Raw genomic sequence first — 17,881 nt, forward strand, 5'->3', positions numbered from 1 at the left:
GGACTGTGCAACCTACATGCCATTCTCCTCTTCGCTCCCTCCCTCCCCGACCATCCTTTTGTCTCCGTGCCCTGACCAGTCCAGTTTTATTTGGGTTCTCTAAAGTATTGGCAAGGAGGCTTCTGGTGGCTTGTCTTCCAGCCAGGAGAGAGCAGACTTCGTGGTGTGGATGTTCATAGCTCAGGAACGGATGGTGAAGAGCCCAATAAAGTGTGGGCAAGAAGTTTGATCTGGTAAATCAAACTCCTGGAATCAGGACTTCTGGGTTCTATTCGCAGCGCTATCGATGACTCCGTGTGTGACCTCGGGCAAGTCACTTCCCCTCCCTGTACCCGTGAAGCAGGGATAATCGTCTGTCTCCCAGAGAGAACCACACTGAGATCCTTAGATGGAAGACGCTACATAAGCACCCAAGTATTATCATTTTAGTCAAGTGCTTCTAGGGCCTTTCTGCAGAAGGGATAGACTGGAAAAGGTGCCCCTACGCAGACAGGTAAATGCCCCGGTATATGATACTGCCCTTTGTGGGGGGAGGCCCGTGGGGTTGGTTGTTTCTCTGCCACTGTGCCTTTAAAGCTCTTAGTCCATGTCACAGGTGACTAATTGCTGAGTCCCCAGTGACGGCCGTGCGTCCCTCTGATGTATGGGTGTTATGTTAAGGGTGGAAAGGTGCCTAATGAGCCCTCTTTGTTTTACATAAATTAGCTCAAAAGTCATGAATCAATGCCACTGACAGTGAGGACGTTTGGTTTCCAAGTTTAACAGGGAAGACAAATAAGACTTCCTCAGCCCTGGCCACATGAGTCACTGGAGGGCCAAGTGGGCTGAGGCACCTGACGTGACCGGTAATCATCTCCCCCCATCACACGAAATCCCAGCAGAGTCCGAGGGAGGAACCCCCCGAATGCAAGGCAACGTTTTAGTGGACGTTCCTCCAGGGGCCGTGACAACCTGGGCTCAGGTTGTGTAAATAGTCCGGGGTCTCCTGCCCTTGGGGCATGGAGACCTGAACCCCTGTAGCATCGGCAGGCCAAGAACCTTCCAGGGGATGCGCTCCAGGACCTGGAGCCATCTGCTCCCCTTGCCTATGGGGTTCCTGGCTCGCCAGTCTCCTGCAGTCTGAACCGGTGCAACCTGCAGGCCCACACAAACCCAACCAGCCCTTTCCAACTGTGCATTTGTCTAACGAAGCAGCAAATTCCTGATCGCCCCAGAGACTCCCTTGACAACGTCCATCCCTGACTGTGTTCCTGCGGGAGAATCATTAGTTTCTACACTTTCAAAACCTTTTAGTTCTCTCATTTGCCCCTCGGCTCGCTGGCGTGCAAGCTGTAATGCGTTTTTAATCGGCGTCCTGAGCGCTCGCCTGTGGCCTCTGGGTCTAGGCCTCGTGCCATATGCGGACGCCGTCAGCAGGAATGGCCAGCCGTACAGCCCAGCACCCATCGTGCTTGGGAACAGGGTAACTGAATCCTACTGGCTTCCAGCAGAGAGGCCGGTGAGAGGAGCCGCATTCCTCGGGATTCCTAGGACTGCGGAATTCCAGCCAGCAGGCTGGAGCTGGTGTGTGCAGAGCTGAAGCGTTGCAACTTCGTGTCCCATCTGAAGAGCTCTTGGGGGCCGGGAAGGGAGTGGGGAGGGCTACAAGGAAAATGAGGTCAGGGGGGCCTGGGAGTCCTTCGCTGTGGAAACGCTGCTGCGACAGGTTAAGCTTAGCACTAAAGCAGGGACTCCAGGAGCGTGGCCTGCAACCTAAATGCAGCCTGCCCCTGCCCTTCTCTTTAATAAACAGGGTTCAGCTCCGGATGGAGCGTTGCCCAGCAGGACTGTGGTTTCTCTGAGCTGCACCCACACATGGAAGGCAGGACAGCTGCAGCCTACTCCATTATGTGCCCATTAGGTGCAGCGCTTGCCTGGGCGTTGGCTTTGATCTAATACTCCCTGTCTCTGGGGATGGCCGATATCCAGTTTGGTCTCAAATGGTCCCATCTCTCTGGTTCCAAGGGCAGGGTGAAGAGGGGACTTTCCAGCAGGAGCCACCAATGGGACTGGCCCTCCTTCTCCCTGGGGGGCGGGTCTGTTACCTAGTACGCTTTGCAGCTGTCTAAGCGTTTCCTGGGCTAGCTGGCTGAGAGGCTCTGTCCCCCCATGGAAAAGTTCTCTGCTGTAGAGTGATGCACTAGGGCCACACGGCAGTCTTGTTTCCATTGCTAATGCAGGCGCTGAGAGGTACTTTGGAAGATTTCAGCTGATCAGGAGGGGCGGCCAAATGCTTTTAGGCAGTAACTCACTCCAGGCATCAGACATTTGGCTCTTCTGTCACTTCCCAAGCGGTCCAGGAAGTGTTGAGTGGCAGAGCCGAACTATCCCCAGTGCACAGATGCAGGGTAATAGACTCCGTACAAAATGCAGAGGACTGTGCCCAGCCCCTGACATCCGGAAGCTGGAAATTTGGCCCAGCACAGAATATCATTCTCCATTCCTGTCCCTGATCTCTCCCAGCTCAACAGCTGTGGTCTCTCGCATCTGGCTGCCTCGCCAGGGGTGCTGGCACCAGACCAAGAAGAGGCCCCAGAGCAGGGAAATGGCCTCTTGTAGGGGTGCCTGCGAATTGCGGCCTATATCCTGGCCAGCAGTGACTCTGGAGAGGATTTGAAGGGTCATGGTGGACAAAGAACTGACCACGAGCTCCCAATGCAATGCTGTGGCAGAGAGAGCTAATGCGATCCTGGGATGTATGGACCAGGGAGCAGGAGTTTGTGACCAGCACTGGGAAGACTGATGCTGGAGACTGCATCCAGTTCTGGTGTCCACATTTTAAGAAGGGTGATGAAAAATTGGAAAGGGTGCAGGGAAGAGCCACAAAAAGGACTCAAGGGTTGGAAAAATGCTTTACAGTGGGAGACTTGGAGAATAATCTGTTCAGCTGATCAAAAAGAAGATCAAGAGGTGATCTGATTACACGGGGAGAAAATACCAGGTACTAAAGGGCTCTTTAATCTTTGAGAGAGAGAACCAGCAGCTGGAAGGTGAAGCCAGACAGATTAAGTTGGAAATAAAACACAAATTTGAACAGCAAGGGTGATTAACCATTGGAACGAACCACCAAGGGAAGCGGTGGATTTTCTATCTCTGGGCTCTGTCCTTAGTCCCCTTCTCCCTCTATACCTTGTCTCTGGGTAATTTCATCTGCAAACACAAATTCAACTACTCTCTCGATGCGGATGACTCAGATCTACTTCTCTGCTCCAGGCCTGCCACCTTCTGTACAAACTAGTCTCAGCCTGTCTTTGTCCATCTTGTAGATGTCGAGACCTGAGTTGAAGCTCAATGTGGCTAAAGCAGAGCTCCTAATCTGTGTCTGTCCCCCGTCCCCTGCCTACATCCTTCCTGCTACCTCCTTTCTTGACCACTGTGGTCAACAGCACCATCTTGCCTGTCACTCAGGCCCGGAACCTGGGCATCATCTTTGATTCCGACCCCTGTGTAGGTCCAAACATCCACTCTGTGTCTAAGCCTTGCAGATTCCTTCTGCATAACATCTGTAAGGTCCTGCCTTTCCTATCCATCCACACAGAGAAAGTTCTTGTCCAAGCTCTCATTGTCTTGAGTCTCAGTTACTGCAACATCCTCTTCTCTGGCTTTGATGAAGACAACCTTGCCCCACTCCTATCGATTGAGAATATCCATTCTCCTAGCCCATCGCTTGGACCATCCTTGAGCCTTCTCTTTGCCTCCCTCCACTGGTGACTCCCCCCTTCTCTAGCGCTTGAAACATAAGTGGCTTGTCCTCACTTTCACTTCTTGGCCTGTGCCCACCATACCTACCATCTCAGTCAGTAGCACACCCGCATCTATTTCCCAATTGCTAACTTGGCAAACAAGCCCCTAGACCTTTCTCCCATGTTGTCCCTGACACCTGTGAGGAACTTCCGTAAACTTCTGCAAAGCCCCTTCACTGTTCACATCCCTCCTTAAAACTCTCCTTTGCTGTGATGCCACCAAGAATCAGGACAACAATTAGGCTGCCGGCGTCCAGAGCCCACTGTCTCGCATGCTGGCCAATATTGGGTCATGGTTTCCTTGTACTCCTCTGTCTGTCTCCATCTGTTGTCTCTTGTCTCATACTTAGATTGTCAGCTCTGTGGAGCAGGGGCTGTCCTTTTGTTCTGTGTTTGTACAGTGCCTGGCACAATGATGTCCTGGGTCAAGACCGTGACTCCTAGGTGCTATGACAGTACAAATGATGATAAATAATCTCCTGGTGTCTTTTAAGGCAGGACTGGCTGCCTTTCTGGAAGAGATGCTTTAGCCAAATACAAGTTAATGGGCTCAGTATGGGGTGAAGTTCTGGGCCTGTGTTATCCAGGAGATCAGATGAGCTGATCTAATGGTCCTTACTGGCCTTACAATCTGTGAATACCCAGCAGAGCTGATGAAGAGCAAAGGGTCCAGCACCTGTGATGCCTCGGGACCAAACTCATCTCTCACAGCCCAGGGCAGTGGTTGATTCATGTCTTCTAACCCAGTGGTTCTCAACCGGATACCAGGGACTGGCTGGCTGCCTTCCTAAACTGCGTCAGGGAGATCAAAGGGACCGGCGCCAGTCCATGGACCGGTCATTGAGAGACACGGTTCTGGATGGAGCAGGACACATCATATGGATCAATTGGAAGGAATCAATCTAGATCGGGGTTTCTCAAACTTCATCGTGACCCCCTTCTGACAACAAAAATTACTCCACGACCCCAGGAGGGGAACCGAAGCCTGAGCCCGCCCAAGCCCGAGACCCTCTACCCCGGGCAGGGGAGACCAGAGACCAAGGGCTTCAGCCCCAGGCAGGGGGCCTGTAACCTGAGCCTCACCACCCAGGGCTGAAGCCCTCGAGCTTGGGCTTCGGCCCCAGGCGGTGGGGTTTGGGCTTCGGCCCTGGGCCCCAGCAAGTTTAACTCCAGCCCTGGTGATCTCATTAGAACGGAGTCCCGACCCACAGTTGGAGAACCACCGATCTAGATACGTAATAGCACTGCCTGATGTGCACAAACAAAATCCCCAGCCCCTGTATTGCATCCGAAGCGTCAGCCCGATGTTCTAGGGGCGTTGGGGTTTTATCGCTGAGCTGTCATTGCTAGGCAGTAAAATAGATCAGATGCATGGCCCCAAAATCCCTGAAGCGCCGCCTCCTCCAGCTCTTTCTACAGTGCGCTCTTGTGTGCTGAGCTGTGCTCCCCTTTGCTGCGCAGCCGTGGTGTGCGTTTAAGGGATCGGCTTCCTGCTGGGTGTTTCTGGGGTTCCCTCCTTCACCAGGGCGCTGGCTTTCGGTGGCAGTGCGTGGCTGGGAGCAGAGCAGCAGGATTTTCCCCAGGTCTCTGTCCCGCTAAGGCCCGGTTGTCTGCACTGCATTGCGAGTTCACTGCAGCCGGGGGGAGAACTGTCCCTGCCCCAAGCCTCCTTTTTACACCACCCAGAACACCGGCGTTAACTCTTTGCTCGCTGGTGCTCACATGCAGCTTCCAGCCCCTGCCACTACAGCATTCTCAGAGCACTCAGACAATGTTAGTCCCCCCCTTTAATTCCTCTTTGGAGCATTTCTCCCCTGCTGGGGACTGGGCGTGTCCCCGACCTACTGCCCATGGCAACTTCTTGGGGACACAGATCCCTGGGGGAGCTGGAACTGGCAAATGCTTTGCTGCCTGCTTGTCAGGGCTTGGCGAACCCATTGACCCTCTTGTCCGGGCTGAGTAGGGCCAGGGAGGTGTGGCGGGGTGTGAGTGGACGCAGAGAGGTGTGGCGGGGTGTGAGTGGGTGCAGAGAGCTGTGGGTGTGTGCATACATGTGAGTGGGTGCAGCGAGGTGGGGGGGTGCGTACATGTGAGTGGGTGCAGAGAGGTGTGGGGGTGTGCCTACATGTGAGTGGGTGCAGAGAGGTGTGGGTGCAGAGAGGTGTGAGTGGGTGCAGAGAGGTGTGGGGTGTGCATACATGTGAGTGGTGCAGAGAGGTGTGGGCGGGTGTGAGTGAGTGCAGAGAGGTGTGGGGGTCTGCATACATGTGAGTGGGTGTAGAGAGGTGTGGGGGGGTTCGTACATGTGAGAGGACATAGATAGGTATTTGACTGGGGGTGAGGGAGGACACATTTAATAAGTAGTTCAGAGTGCAGAGAGAGGGATCTTTGCGGGGGGGAAAGCAGGAGGGACAGGAAATACAGCAGAGCAAATAAAGAAACCATTGTTAGCTCCCTGCATGCTGGAGTACTTAGGGAGGGTGTCTGTCCCCTAAGCCCAGGACTTCACCTAACCTGTATATAAAGAGCAGAAAGGCGGGAAGCAGGCGCGGTAGATAAGGAAAAGAGGGAAGAACACATGTTCAGACACTGCAGAAAATGACACGGGCGTGACAATGTGGAGAAAAACAGAAAGAAAAGCCCATCTCTGTTTGCCAAGTGTATGAACCGGCAAGTGGACTGGTAATGCACCGTTCAACATTGCAAAGGTGGGGACCTGTTCTTTCACCTGGGCTAGCAGGCTTAGTCCTGGGGCTAGCAAGTGCTGTCATTTGCATTCAAGCTGTTCCATCTTCCCCCTCCCCAGCAGTAATAGCACAGAACTGACGGCAGTTGCTTCTTGGAAGCTGGAGGATTTACACACTGAATGAGGGCCCCATGAAGTCACTCTTATAATGTCCTTATTGAGTTGTTAATAGATACTTGGCCGTGTCATGTCAGCCTGCCTCTTGGCAAAGGTGAGCGTCAGTTGTTTGATGTAGCAGCAGATGATTTGAGATGAGGTGGTGCCGTCTGATGAGGTTGATTGTCTTGTACCTAAAGTCTGGGTATACTGGCCCTGTGCAGTGATGATATGGTGAAGAGCTGGAAGGGGAGGAGGGCATGGAAGAAGTGGGACTAGCTACAATCAGTATCCATGTGATGGCTTCTCGGTGAAATGGGCTCTCGAAAGCAGAGAACTTGTCTCCCCCGGAGTCCGAGAAGGGCTTTGAACTCTCCGAAATGGCCTGTCTCGTCCTGTGTGCCGCGCAGGTGAATGCAGGTCTCTAAAGCACTCTGAGATCCTCACGTGAAAGGGGTGATAGCAGCACAAAGTGCTATTGCCACTTTCCGTCCCTCTCCACGGCTGGTGTTTGCAGCTGGATAAAGTTAACTCTTGAATATGGGAATGTTTAATCTCCAATGATATTAAAGTAGTGATTGAAGTCCTGGGGAAGTCCCTGTGTGGCTGAGAGCAGGGAGCTCTCAGTTTTAGACACATGCTCTATCCCCGCAGGCAATTCGTAGTTTCGGCGCAAGGAGCAACTCTTTTCATCCTGTACTTTCACAATAGAGCAGGCCTAGCAAACTAGCTGCAACTTTTTGAACCCTTAATTGATAAATTCGCTGCATCAGGAAACCACAGCTGTTAACGTAGCCGCTCGGGGACTCTGAGTATCACAGAGCTGTGAAGGTCAGAGGTACCTATATACATAGATTGGCTCATTGGTATAAGCAGGTAAGGAACTAAGGCAGAATCATCACTGTAATGAAAATGAATCATCCAAGCCTGGTTTCTGTAAACATCACATCTTCTCTGTGGAGCCAGCCAAAGCGGGGTTTGGGAACGGTATCTTCCAGAAGATGGAAGATCAGATCCTGAAGTTAGCACCGGAATAGCAAGGCTGGAAGAGACATCATTGAAGAATAAACATCTGATGAGAAGTGTCATAAATCTGAAGACTAAATTCCAACTCTTAAAAACTTACATGTGGCTGGCGTTAAATTACGGCTGTGAAACGTAGACATTCAAACCCATAATACACTAACTACAATCCTTCAAATTATGGTGTTACAGAAGAATTCTGAAAATATCTTGGATACACCATGGAACCAGTGACAAGGTTTTGGAGATGACTGGAACTAGGCAAACAGTAGTGAGCAATCTTACGTAAAGAAAGATTTGATTTTCAGGATACTTTTAAGAGGTCCCCGGACGATGCATGTTTCTGGGCACTGGAAGGGAAAGTTGGTGGCAGAACAACACCAGGCAGAAAAAGAAGACCATGGATGTGGGGGGCGGGATGTCCCAAGTGGATCAAAAGGATTATTCATCCACAAAGAGATTAGCAGAGAACTGTACAGAATGGGTTACCATTATTGCAAACTTCCAGAAATGGAGATGCCACATAAGAAGAACAGTATCTTCCAGCCCATTGGGAAAGAACCAGAAACCAGCATTTCTCAGCTGTGCTGTTTCCTGCAGCTTAGCCCTCCCGTGAAGGATCCTGTTACCAGGAGGTGTGTAAATCCAGGGCAGTTTGGGAAGGACGATGTTTTCGTCTAAATAGACGAGGGAGACAAAAGATGGGAGGGGAAATTGAGGCACAGAGAGGGGGAGGTCACTTTGCAGGTCGGTGGCAGAGATAGGAATAGAATCCAGGTGTCCTGAGTCCCCATCAAGTGCTCTATCCCCTGGGCAACACTGCCTCCCCATTAAGAAGTATGATAACTTGCTTTCTAGTTAGGTTAGCTTCCTAGCAGTGAGAGCAAATATTGTTTTCAAACTGAAATGGGGAAATACCCCCCACAAAACATTCCTGCGTTTGTTGGATTTTTGCAGCACCCGCGTAGCTTGTGCAGCTAGCCCAAGGGCACAGGGGAGTTGCAGAGAAGGAGGGTTGCGAGGATGCTCCGGGGAACAGAGAACATATCCAATGAGAGGAGACTTAAAGAGCTTGGCTGAAATGTAGCAAAAGGGAGGCTGAGAGGAGACCTGATTGCTCTCTATAAATACATTGGGGGGGAGGGGTTCTGAGGAGGAAGAAGAGCTAGTTAAGATGAAGGACAATGTCATAGAATCAATCATAGAATATCAGGGTTGGAAGGGACCTCAGGAGGTCATCTAGTCCCACCCCCGCACAAGAGCAAATGCAAATAAACTGAGCATCAATACGTTGAGGCTGGAAATTAGAAGGAAGCGTCTACCCCTCAGAGTGAGGGTGTGGAGCAGTCTCCCAACACAAGCAGCGGGGGGCAAATAACTGAACTGGTTGTAAGATGGAGCTTGGCAAATTTCTGACCAGGATGATCTGACAGGGTTGCCTGCAATAGCAGGGGACTGGATTCAGCGACCCAGCAGGTCCCTTCCAGGTGTCTGTTCCAGGGACCGAAGCAGGATTAGAACCCCTGTGTTCACACCACTGGCCCAAGCCCTGTTCTCTCACTAGCCTCGTTAGCAGAGGCTCCCTATTATGGAGAATCTCATTTAATGATCGTGAGCTTGGCACTGCCAAGCCAATCCCTGCCCCTAGCTGCTTACAGGTTAAGGCCCTGCCGGGTAAGACTAGACACATTGGGAGAGCCACGTTTAGGGTTATTTCGGTTTTCCAATCTCCCTTTCTCCTGTGATTTGAAGCTGGGTGGGGAAGAGGTTTGCCAGGGGATGGTGTTAGAAGCGAGCCTTTAGGGAAGGTTTGCATGAGGAGAGGCTGGGAACCCAGCGGGCCCGGTTTGGGAGGTGGCTCATGGATGGAGACAGCGTGGAGGAAGGCATGACGATGGGAGTAGAAGGAAACCAAGGGGTATGAGCAGCAGAGCAAGGGGAGCCCAAAAGATGAGCTCTAGGCCCAGGTGGGACTGAGCGGGACCCTGGGGGCTGGGCCGAGAGTGCGAATGGATGTGAACTCTCCCTCCGTGCCCCTTCCCCAGTAACACTGCCTGCCTACCCCCACCTCCAGCTCAGTGAAAGAGGGTTAGTCACACTGGCTTAGCAGCAGCTGCTGCCCCACTAAATGCCACTAATTTGTTTTGGGAGTCAACCGGATGGCATCTGCCCAAGGGTTGGAATTCTCCAGTGGTTCACAGCTGCCAAGAAATATGGGCTAGTGGTGTGTGTGTGAGAGAGAGAGAAATACATACACAATCCCTAGTCAGAGCTGTAACTCATGCTCATCTAGGCGACCTTCCATTTAAGGATCGCAAAGCGCTTTGCAATCACTAACGCTGGCAAGGGATGGAAAGAGCATTTCCAGTGTATTGATGAGAAAACTGAGGCTCTGAGGAAAGAATGGTATTGTGTTAAGTGACGTGCCCAAGCTCATACGGCCAATGAGTAGCAGAGCCAACAACAGACCCCTGAGCTGTTACCCCTCGTCTTACCCACTAGACTGTCTAAAATGCACCCTGCATTGGCACAGCCCACGTGGACGCAGTTTGCTCAGAGTTTAGCTTCCCACTTACATACTTTTATGCTCTGCTCTGCCCAGAGGATCCGTAGGCACTCTTCATAGCTCACATTAGACCCCCCCACCCCTGTTTTGGAAGCTGTGGTTCGGTTCCCTGGCAAACAAATTGTAGGGTTGGCTAGTGGTGGGGGTCTGGTGGCCGCTTCCTTCTGTGCTGGGCGTCGCTGCGAGGTGGCTTGTTCAGCCAGGTGCACATTGCAGTGTGCTCGGAAGGGGAGATGGCCCCTGAGCTAGCAGCTTCCTGGCCCAGCGGAGGATTTGAAGATGAGGACAGGGAGCTCTCGCTGTCCTTAGATCTAGGCTAACCTCTGTTCTTATCACAGCTCCATTGGGGGGGGGGGGGTGTGGAGATCATGGCCAGTGGCTGTGCTCCCGCACGGTGTCCAGGTGGTGATCTCCGAATCCTATTCCCCTGTGCAGGCAGGGCCCTGGCCTGGCCATAGAAAAGGGAGCAGAGTTTGCCCCTCTAAACCCAAATTATAAATCTAGCATGTGCATAGCTATCTTCTCCAGCGCTGTGGCCCCTCTGCCCTTCCCACAATGCATCTGGGGCTCATCTCTAACCACTTCCTCTGCCATAGATTTATATTCCCCAACTGCCAGCTACTACCGTCACCACACTCCTCACCTTCCGCTTTCTCCTTCTCTTTCCAGGGAAGCCGCTGCAGATCAAGCCCAGGCTGTGAGGTCAGCTCCCTGGATTCAGCATCTCTCCCGCCCGCCTCATGCACTGGTCCATTCAACAGTCCAGCAGCCGAACGCCTCAGGAAACACAGCGGCCAGGCCGGGCCCGGCACCTACCTCAGGACAGCAAGACGGGAAGAGGCCTCCTCCTGATTTGTGTTCCGTTTCGATACGTTCATTTGGCCTGGAATCTGGTAACAGTAAATTACTCAGGTTCCCCCAGCCCCGTCGTGCAGAGAGGCAGCTTTGTAAGCGTTTTAATTTTGGAATAAATGATCTTTTAATCTGGTTTATTTAAAACAAACCCCTTCCGAAGCCCCTGTTTAACTTCAGCTTCCCCGGTCGTTCTTGAGTTAGCAAGAATGAACTGTTGTGATCAGATTAGGCTAAACGGGGCCCATTGATCAGACCTGCAGCCCTTTGCACCCGGGTTCTTGGTGCCGTCTTTGGACTCCTCACAGAGATTTGAGGAAGGGACAGGAGTTAAAGAAACCTAACTCTGTTTCTCTTCAGTGCCGGGAAGCCGCATTGCCCAGTTGGGTATATTTCAACAGCACTGTCTGTGAGTGGGAAATTATACCGCATGATGAGAGGCTGGAGAACTTCAGCCAGCCAAGAAGTGCAGCAATTGCCTAGAAATGAGGATGTGAGCTTCTTACAAGCATCAGGATAGGAATTTGTTTTGGGGGTGAGTGGTGTGCAAGGGGGCTGTGGCTTTCGGTAGCCAGGTGCTTAAGGGAAATGCGTGACCCAAACAGAACAGCCACATGAGGTGAGCTCTGAAGCCATTTCAGAGAAACAGTTATGCCCTTGTGCCAGGAAATTGTGGGGGCGGGGGGGGGAGTGGGGAAGGAAGCATTTCTGAATTGAAAAGCAAGCTCCCTAATATCTAATGCACGCAGAGGAATCTGTTTGCTAGTGATTTGTCTGCAGCTGAGGGGGCTAAGAAGATCTTGTGATCCCGCAGTGTGCGGTGGGGCTTTGCAGGGTGATCATCTTCCCCTCCGAGAGGAGAGGAGACCACAAGGAGCTGCAGTGAGACCGAGGACAGAAGGTGAAGTCTGTAGTCAGCGCAGTGGGTTCCATGCTGAGCAGTGCCTTGTGATCCCGCTGCTTTTCCCGTCTGTATCTGGTTCATGCAAAGAGCCGAGGAAAGCAGTCTGGTTCAGTATTCCAGGGAAAACCACTAGGCTTGTAAAAGCCAAGGATGACAGAGTCAAGAAAGAGAGAGGATCCGAGGACTCCGAATTAGACCTTTGTTAATGGTGATTTCTCCACTGTGGTGATAGCAGGGTGCAAGGAGACACGTCTATATGGAATGTCGGCTCCCACCTAGGATGTAGTGCCCTTCTCAGCGTGGGCTGAATTCCAGCTCGTTCAGTTCAGGGCCAGGGAAAATCACCTGTTTTCTTGGTTTAGAAGCCAGCGTTCTCTAGTGATCTGACAGGTTCATACCATGATTGTTTAGTGCATCAGAGATACTGTCTGCTTAGTTCCCAAATGTACAGGCCAAATGCCCACCTGGATCAATCCACCTGCACCCCCGAGAGGAGCTTGTCATATTCACAATTCCTGGGTTTCCTTATTTTTAACTGGTGTGTTTACTGTGGGTCAGACACTACTGAAATGGAGCCCCAGTGATGATATAAACACAACAAGCGTTTGGTTTAAATCTAGAGCTGACCCAAACCAAACCCCCAGAGCTGAACACCTTTGCACCAGCTCTGCCTTTTACATACGGCTCCTATTCTGATATTGGCCCGAACCAGGACCCCTGGATCCAGATACCCCAAACTTGGGAACATTCCAAACCCAGAGCGTGATCTGGGTCTGACTTTCCCTCTCTTTACGCCCAGCTTTGGAGCATTCAGAATCAGGATCCAGACTTAGCAGCCTCCACCCGTCTCTAGTTAAAACCAGACACATTTGCTAAACCAGTTCGCAATTTCTCAGCATGTGGGAACTAAATCGCTTGACGCTGACACATTTTATGTCACGTATCCCTCCCGCCCCCAAGGAGATGCCCTGGAGCTGGGATAAGGGCACGGTTATCACATGTCGATGCCTTTCTCTCTCACGAGGTCTGATCGTCCAAAGTTGCTCCAGCAGCACCCTCGTGGAGGGTGTTAGTTACTCACCACAGTAGCATCTCTCGGTCACTTTGCATATCAAGTCAGCTGCCGTAGAGTTTGATTGAAATTTTTGCGGTGAGCGGTGAAATTTCCCCCCTTCTGTGAATCTGCCTGGCTCATCTCCTCCCTTCACCACAGAGCAACAAGCTAATAAAAGATTGATTGTAACTATAATTGCAATCTGCCGAGGTTGGCATTTCCTCCCCGGCTCCTCGCTGCACTGAGGGACGGAGGGAGCATGAGGGGGGTCGTTAGCAAACACCCAGTTGATTGGGCTGTTTTTATTTCCCCCACTCCGTTTCTTTATCTCTGTGATTTAGCATCCTGTCGCTGCGTGTTCCCACTGAGCTGAGGAGTGCTGGCCGGGCAACTTCCCGAGGGCGCTGCACGTGGAGAACTGCAGGGGAAGGTTTTCTCTTTTTTTGTCTCCATCATTTTAAACTTTAGGGGGTGGAGGTGATTTTTAATGGGTGTCACTAAGTTTCCAAGGATAGCTCCAGACATTCCCATCAGATCCAGACATTCCCATCAGATCCAGCAATTCCCATCAGATCCAGCTTGCAAAAACCACGGAGAACCCCATAAGGAATCCCGGTGACATAATGTACTCTGCAGTGAAGCCAAGGAGGTCCATACAGGACACGTCACATCATGGGAGCGCTAGGACCTCAAGATCAAAAGCATCTACAGCAGCCAGGGAGATCCCCAGTAAGACGTCAGATGCAGGGAATGGTCTGTGAGAACGTTGCTTCGGTGAGGTTCCCTGGAGTTAGGTCAGAGGATAGTCTAAGCATTCGGTGATAGTGAACCTTAGGGCCGGATTTGTCTCTTGGTCACTCCTATGCAAGACAATGGGGGCTGAATGGGAGTATCTGAAGGCAAACTTTGGCCATCATTGTTGCTCGGGAGATAGAGGCTGGAGAAGTAAATATTATCAAGGCTAATTCACCTTATGGCCAGGAACCAGCCTCAGTTTCCCCATTAGACCTTCCTGATGTGGGGAGATACAGAGGGTCCAGGGCAAAGAAAAATCTTGAACTGAGAGGTCCCAGGAAAGCACCACGAGGCCCTGTCTCCTTCCAAACTCCTCCCTCTTCTAGTAGCATGGCATAGTTAGTAGCCTGGTATCATTAAATGGAAGTCTGGGGCAGGTGGTGATGATGGTTTCGCATCACGTAGCTGGTTCGGTTCTCATTCCTCAGACGGGCAGCAGCCAGTGACACCCGCAATGGGAGGTTAGCGAAATCTCTCACCCTTGCGCCTGCCTAAAGCCTATGGACTGCTGTGTGTCAGTAAAATACAGATGCGCATACGTGCCGGCCGAGTGCTGCCTAACTTACCTCATATCCAGGGAGCAAACTGGGCTGCCCCGGCATTGCCAGCATGCCCCCCGTCGAAGCCCCTGGATTGCGAGGTCTGCGTGTTTCTCAGCGAAAGGGAAGAAATCCGAGGTAGCGTGTGAACTCTGAAATCCAATAGCCAGGCACTTTTTATTTTCAAGGTCTTTTGGCAACATATTTCCCTGGGGGAGGCGAGCTCTCAGGTGCAGCATCTTCAGGGTCACAGTGACGGGAGAAGGGCCTGTAATGTATTCTCTTGGGGACAGGCAGCCGCCAGATGCGTCGCCCGCAGGTTTGCAGTGGTTGCAGAGGGGTCTGTAATGTCTATGTGTCTTGCCACTAAGGTTTCAACTGCTTTTTACCCCATTTTCTTGCAGGGGCGACAGAGATGCTAGGAGGCCGAGTGAAACTGAGGGCACGTAGTAAGTCAGTAGCTGGTTGAGGTTAGATCCAGGGAAGTTTCTTGCCTTGATGTATATTTTATAGCCAAGCTGTTGTGTGTTCTGTACCGCAGAGATTTCCTTGGCTCTCCTTGTGTTACAGGCCCCTGCCTGGACTCTGCTCTGTGGTGTTCTCCTTCCTTGACTATCAGGTAGAGATCATGGCTGTCCTGGTCTGTCCATGCCTGCCTGTGTTACAGCCACGCCACACGTTACCCGTGAGTCAGCGTCGCTGAGACGTGTGTCTAGAAAGGTTTGACCCCGCTGGTGCACCGTCGAGGCTGAGTGAACACTCAGGGCCCCTGGCTATCTCATCCATTCATTTGCTCTGCTCCAGGGTAGGATGATGTACGTTTAACGATGCTCTTTAGAGACAATGGGCTTGATCCTGCCACGTTCTGGGCACCCTCGACTCCTGGTGATGGCCTTCACATGTGGTGCTCCCCACCTTCCGCACCAGGCCCATGTTCTGCTCTAGCTCCCTGCCCTCATCCACGGCAGTGGGAATTGTGGGCCTGTTAGATTCTTTGGGGATCAATTCAGTTCAGGTGTTGGGGTGGGGACTGGCTTGGGATGGAGTTGCTATGCTGTAAGCGTATCGTTCTGATTTGGCACTTGATGTTAACGTCACTGTATTTACTGCCGGGGCAGGACTGAGATTCCTGGAGGGGGGAAGTGAAATATGCAGAGGCTTGGAAAACTGTAGTAGCCCAGAGAGCTTCTGACTTTTCCAAGTACCAGCTGCCACTCTGAAACTTCCAGGAAGAAGCGTCTCTTTAAGGGGGCTGAGGCTGGTTGTTTATAGGGTGTGAGTTACATCGCAGGATTTGTTCCAGGAGGGACTGACAGATAGTGTGTCGCTCAACTGCCCAGCGTATCAGCTCTCGGGTTGTGTACATTCACTGGCACAAAGTACAACCAAAGCTGCCATGTAACTAATTTCCAAACCTGAACGCTTTGGCACATATCGCTGCTAGCTTTGTGGGCTCGCTCTGTGCTCTGTAGCGGCAGGGAAGGGAGCATGGTCCAGTGGTTAGGGCAGGTGACTGGGAGTCCAGAGACCTGGGTTCTATTCCCACTTCCAACTTGGGCACGTGACACCTCAGTTGCCTCATTGTGGTGTTACACACCTTTGTGAATTGCTAAGGAGCGCCAAGGTTGGGGGGAGGGCTAGTCCGGAAGATCTTTAGCAAACAGGGGAGAGCTGGTGGATTTCGGAGGGGCGAAGGCACCTTAAAAAGGCTAAATTACAGCCAAACTGACTTTGAGGCTGCCCGCTCTCCCCTTCCACCCAGTCTGGTTGTGGGGAGGGGGAGGGCTGCTCCCTGGTGCGTGGGTAAATGAATGGGAGCAAACCTCAGATGTAAGCTCTGAAGGCCGCAGTCAACTCCCTGCCACAGCTCGACGTGTGGACGCCAGCTGGGGATCCAGTGTTAATTTTGCTCTTAGTGTGTTTTAAGCAGCCCAGCCTTATCGTACTGCCTTGTTTCAAGGGAGTGGAGGAAGTTAGGCCAGGCCCCTACTAGAGAAGCAATTACGTCTAACTGAACTAGCAGGCATGGGAACGTAGTGCCACTCAGTGGGAAGGGTTTGCCCTTGATGTCAATATGCTGTCCTACCCGCTTGCAAAATCAAGAGGACAGGACCCACAGCACTGACTTGGGCAGCATAGGGTTTAAGGCAGTAGGAACAGGCTTCTGAAGCCTGAGAATCAGTGTCCATCCCCACTGGGGTGACGTTCCTTGGAAGAGCCATGAAACGGAGTCTGTTCAAAACTACCTTTCACTTTGTGGTCTCTATGCTTGTGCTGGGCTTCGTTTGCTGTGAAACTCTTAGCTGTGTTTTAAAGGAAGCTATTTTGAATAAAGAATTCTGTAGTCACTGTTGATACTAAATGGCTTTTGTTAATTGATGCTTTTTGATATTTAAATAAAAGTGAATGAACAGTTTGTGCAACAAATTGCTGCTTTGTGGCTTTGTTCTTTCTCTGATGTATGATCAAAAGTTTCTCCTTATTCCCAGCGTTACCAAGGTAGTGCCTGGCTGAAAATTTTTCATCAAAACCCTATTTTTGGGCAGGGGATGAAGCAGACATTTTTGTCAAAACCATTCCATTGTTGAAATTTGTCAGGTTTTTATTGACTGACCAAAAACCTGAAAAACGTGTGGCTTTTGACAACTGAAATCCCAAAATGTTCAGTTTTGGGGGAGTTTTTGATAAAAACCAGCGTTCCGTGAACATTGTTTGACAAACATTTCAGTTTTGTACATTTTTAGCAGAAAATAAAATATAGTCACTTGCACAGCTCTAGTTAATGGTGTCTAAATATTAATGTCCATGAGTCAAGTATCAGGGGGTAGCCGTGTTAGTCTGTATCTACAAAAACAACAAAGAATCTGGTGGCACCTTAAAGACTAACAGATTTATTTGGGCATAAGCTTTCGTGAGTAAAAACCTCACTTCTTCGGATGCATCCGAAGAAGTGAGGTTTTTACTCACGAAAGCTTATGCCCAAATAAATCTGTTAGTCTTTAAGGTGCCACCAGATTCTTTAATGTCCATGAGTGTTTAGGAAAGGAATGCATGCGCAGAGTGCAGAGGACTGGATTGTACATTTGTCTAGGAGAAGTAATGTACACATGCTGTATGTAGAGATTATAGAAATGTCTTGAAATTACCCAACACACAGAAGGCATTTTCCTGGGGAGATGATGTGTACATGGTAAGTAAATCCTTCTCCCTCCAAAAAGATTCCCTTTACATTTTCAGAGGGGTAGCCGTGTTAGTCTGAATCTGTAAAAAGCAACAGAGGGTCCTGTGGCACCTTTGAGACTAACAGAAGTATTGGGAGCATAAGCTTTCCTGGGTAAGAACCTCACTTCTTCAGATGCAAGACTTGCATCTGAAGAAGTGAGGTTCTTACCCACGAAAGCTTATGCTCCCAATACTTCTGTTAGTCTCAAAGGTGCCACAGGACCCTCTGTTGCCCTTTACATTTTGTTGTTCTGAACTTACTGACACCATTTATATTTCATTGGGCTCCCTCTCTGCCGCCT

At 51.0% G+C, this 17,881-nt stretch overlaps 1 protein-coding gene across 1 annotated transcript in view; it reads left to right on the forward strand.

The window, feature by feature from the left end:
* The window catches only part of ZC3H3 (zinc finger CCCH-type containing 3), a 341,104-nt gene extending 324,320 nt beyond the window's left edge, over nucleotides 1–16,784 (forward strand). The window contains exon 12 of the mRNA XM_054018877.1: nucleotides 10,883–16,784. Coding sequence (XP_053874852.1) covers nucleotides 10,883–10,914 — 32 coding nt within the window. The 3' untranslated portion in view covers nucleotides 10,915–16,784. The remainder of the gene's footprint in view (nucleotides 1–10,882) is intronic.
* The last annotated feature ends 1,097 nt before the right edge of the window (nucleotides 16,785–17,881 follow it).

This window comes from Malaclemys terrapin, chromosome 2 (assembly GCF_027887155.1).
Source record: "Malaclemys terrapin pileata isolate rMalTer1 chromosome 2, rMalTer1.hap1, whole genome shotgun sequence".
NCBI lineage: Eukaryota > Metazoa > Chordata > Testudines > Emydidae > Malaclemys > Malaclemys terrapin.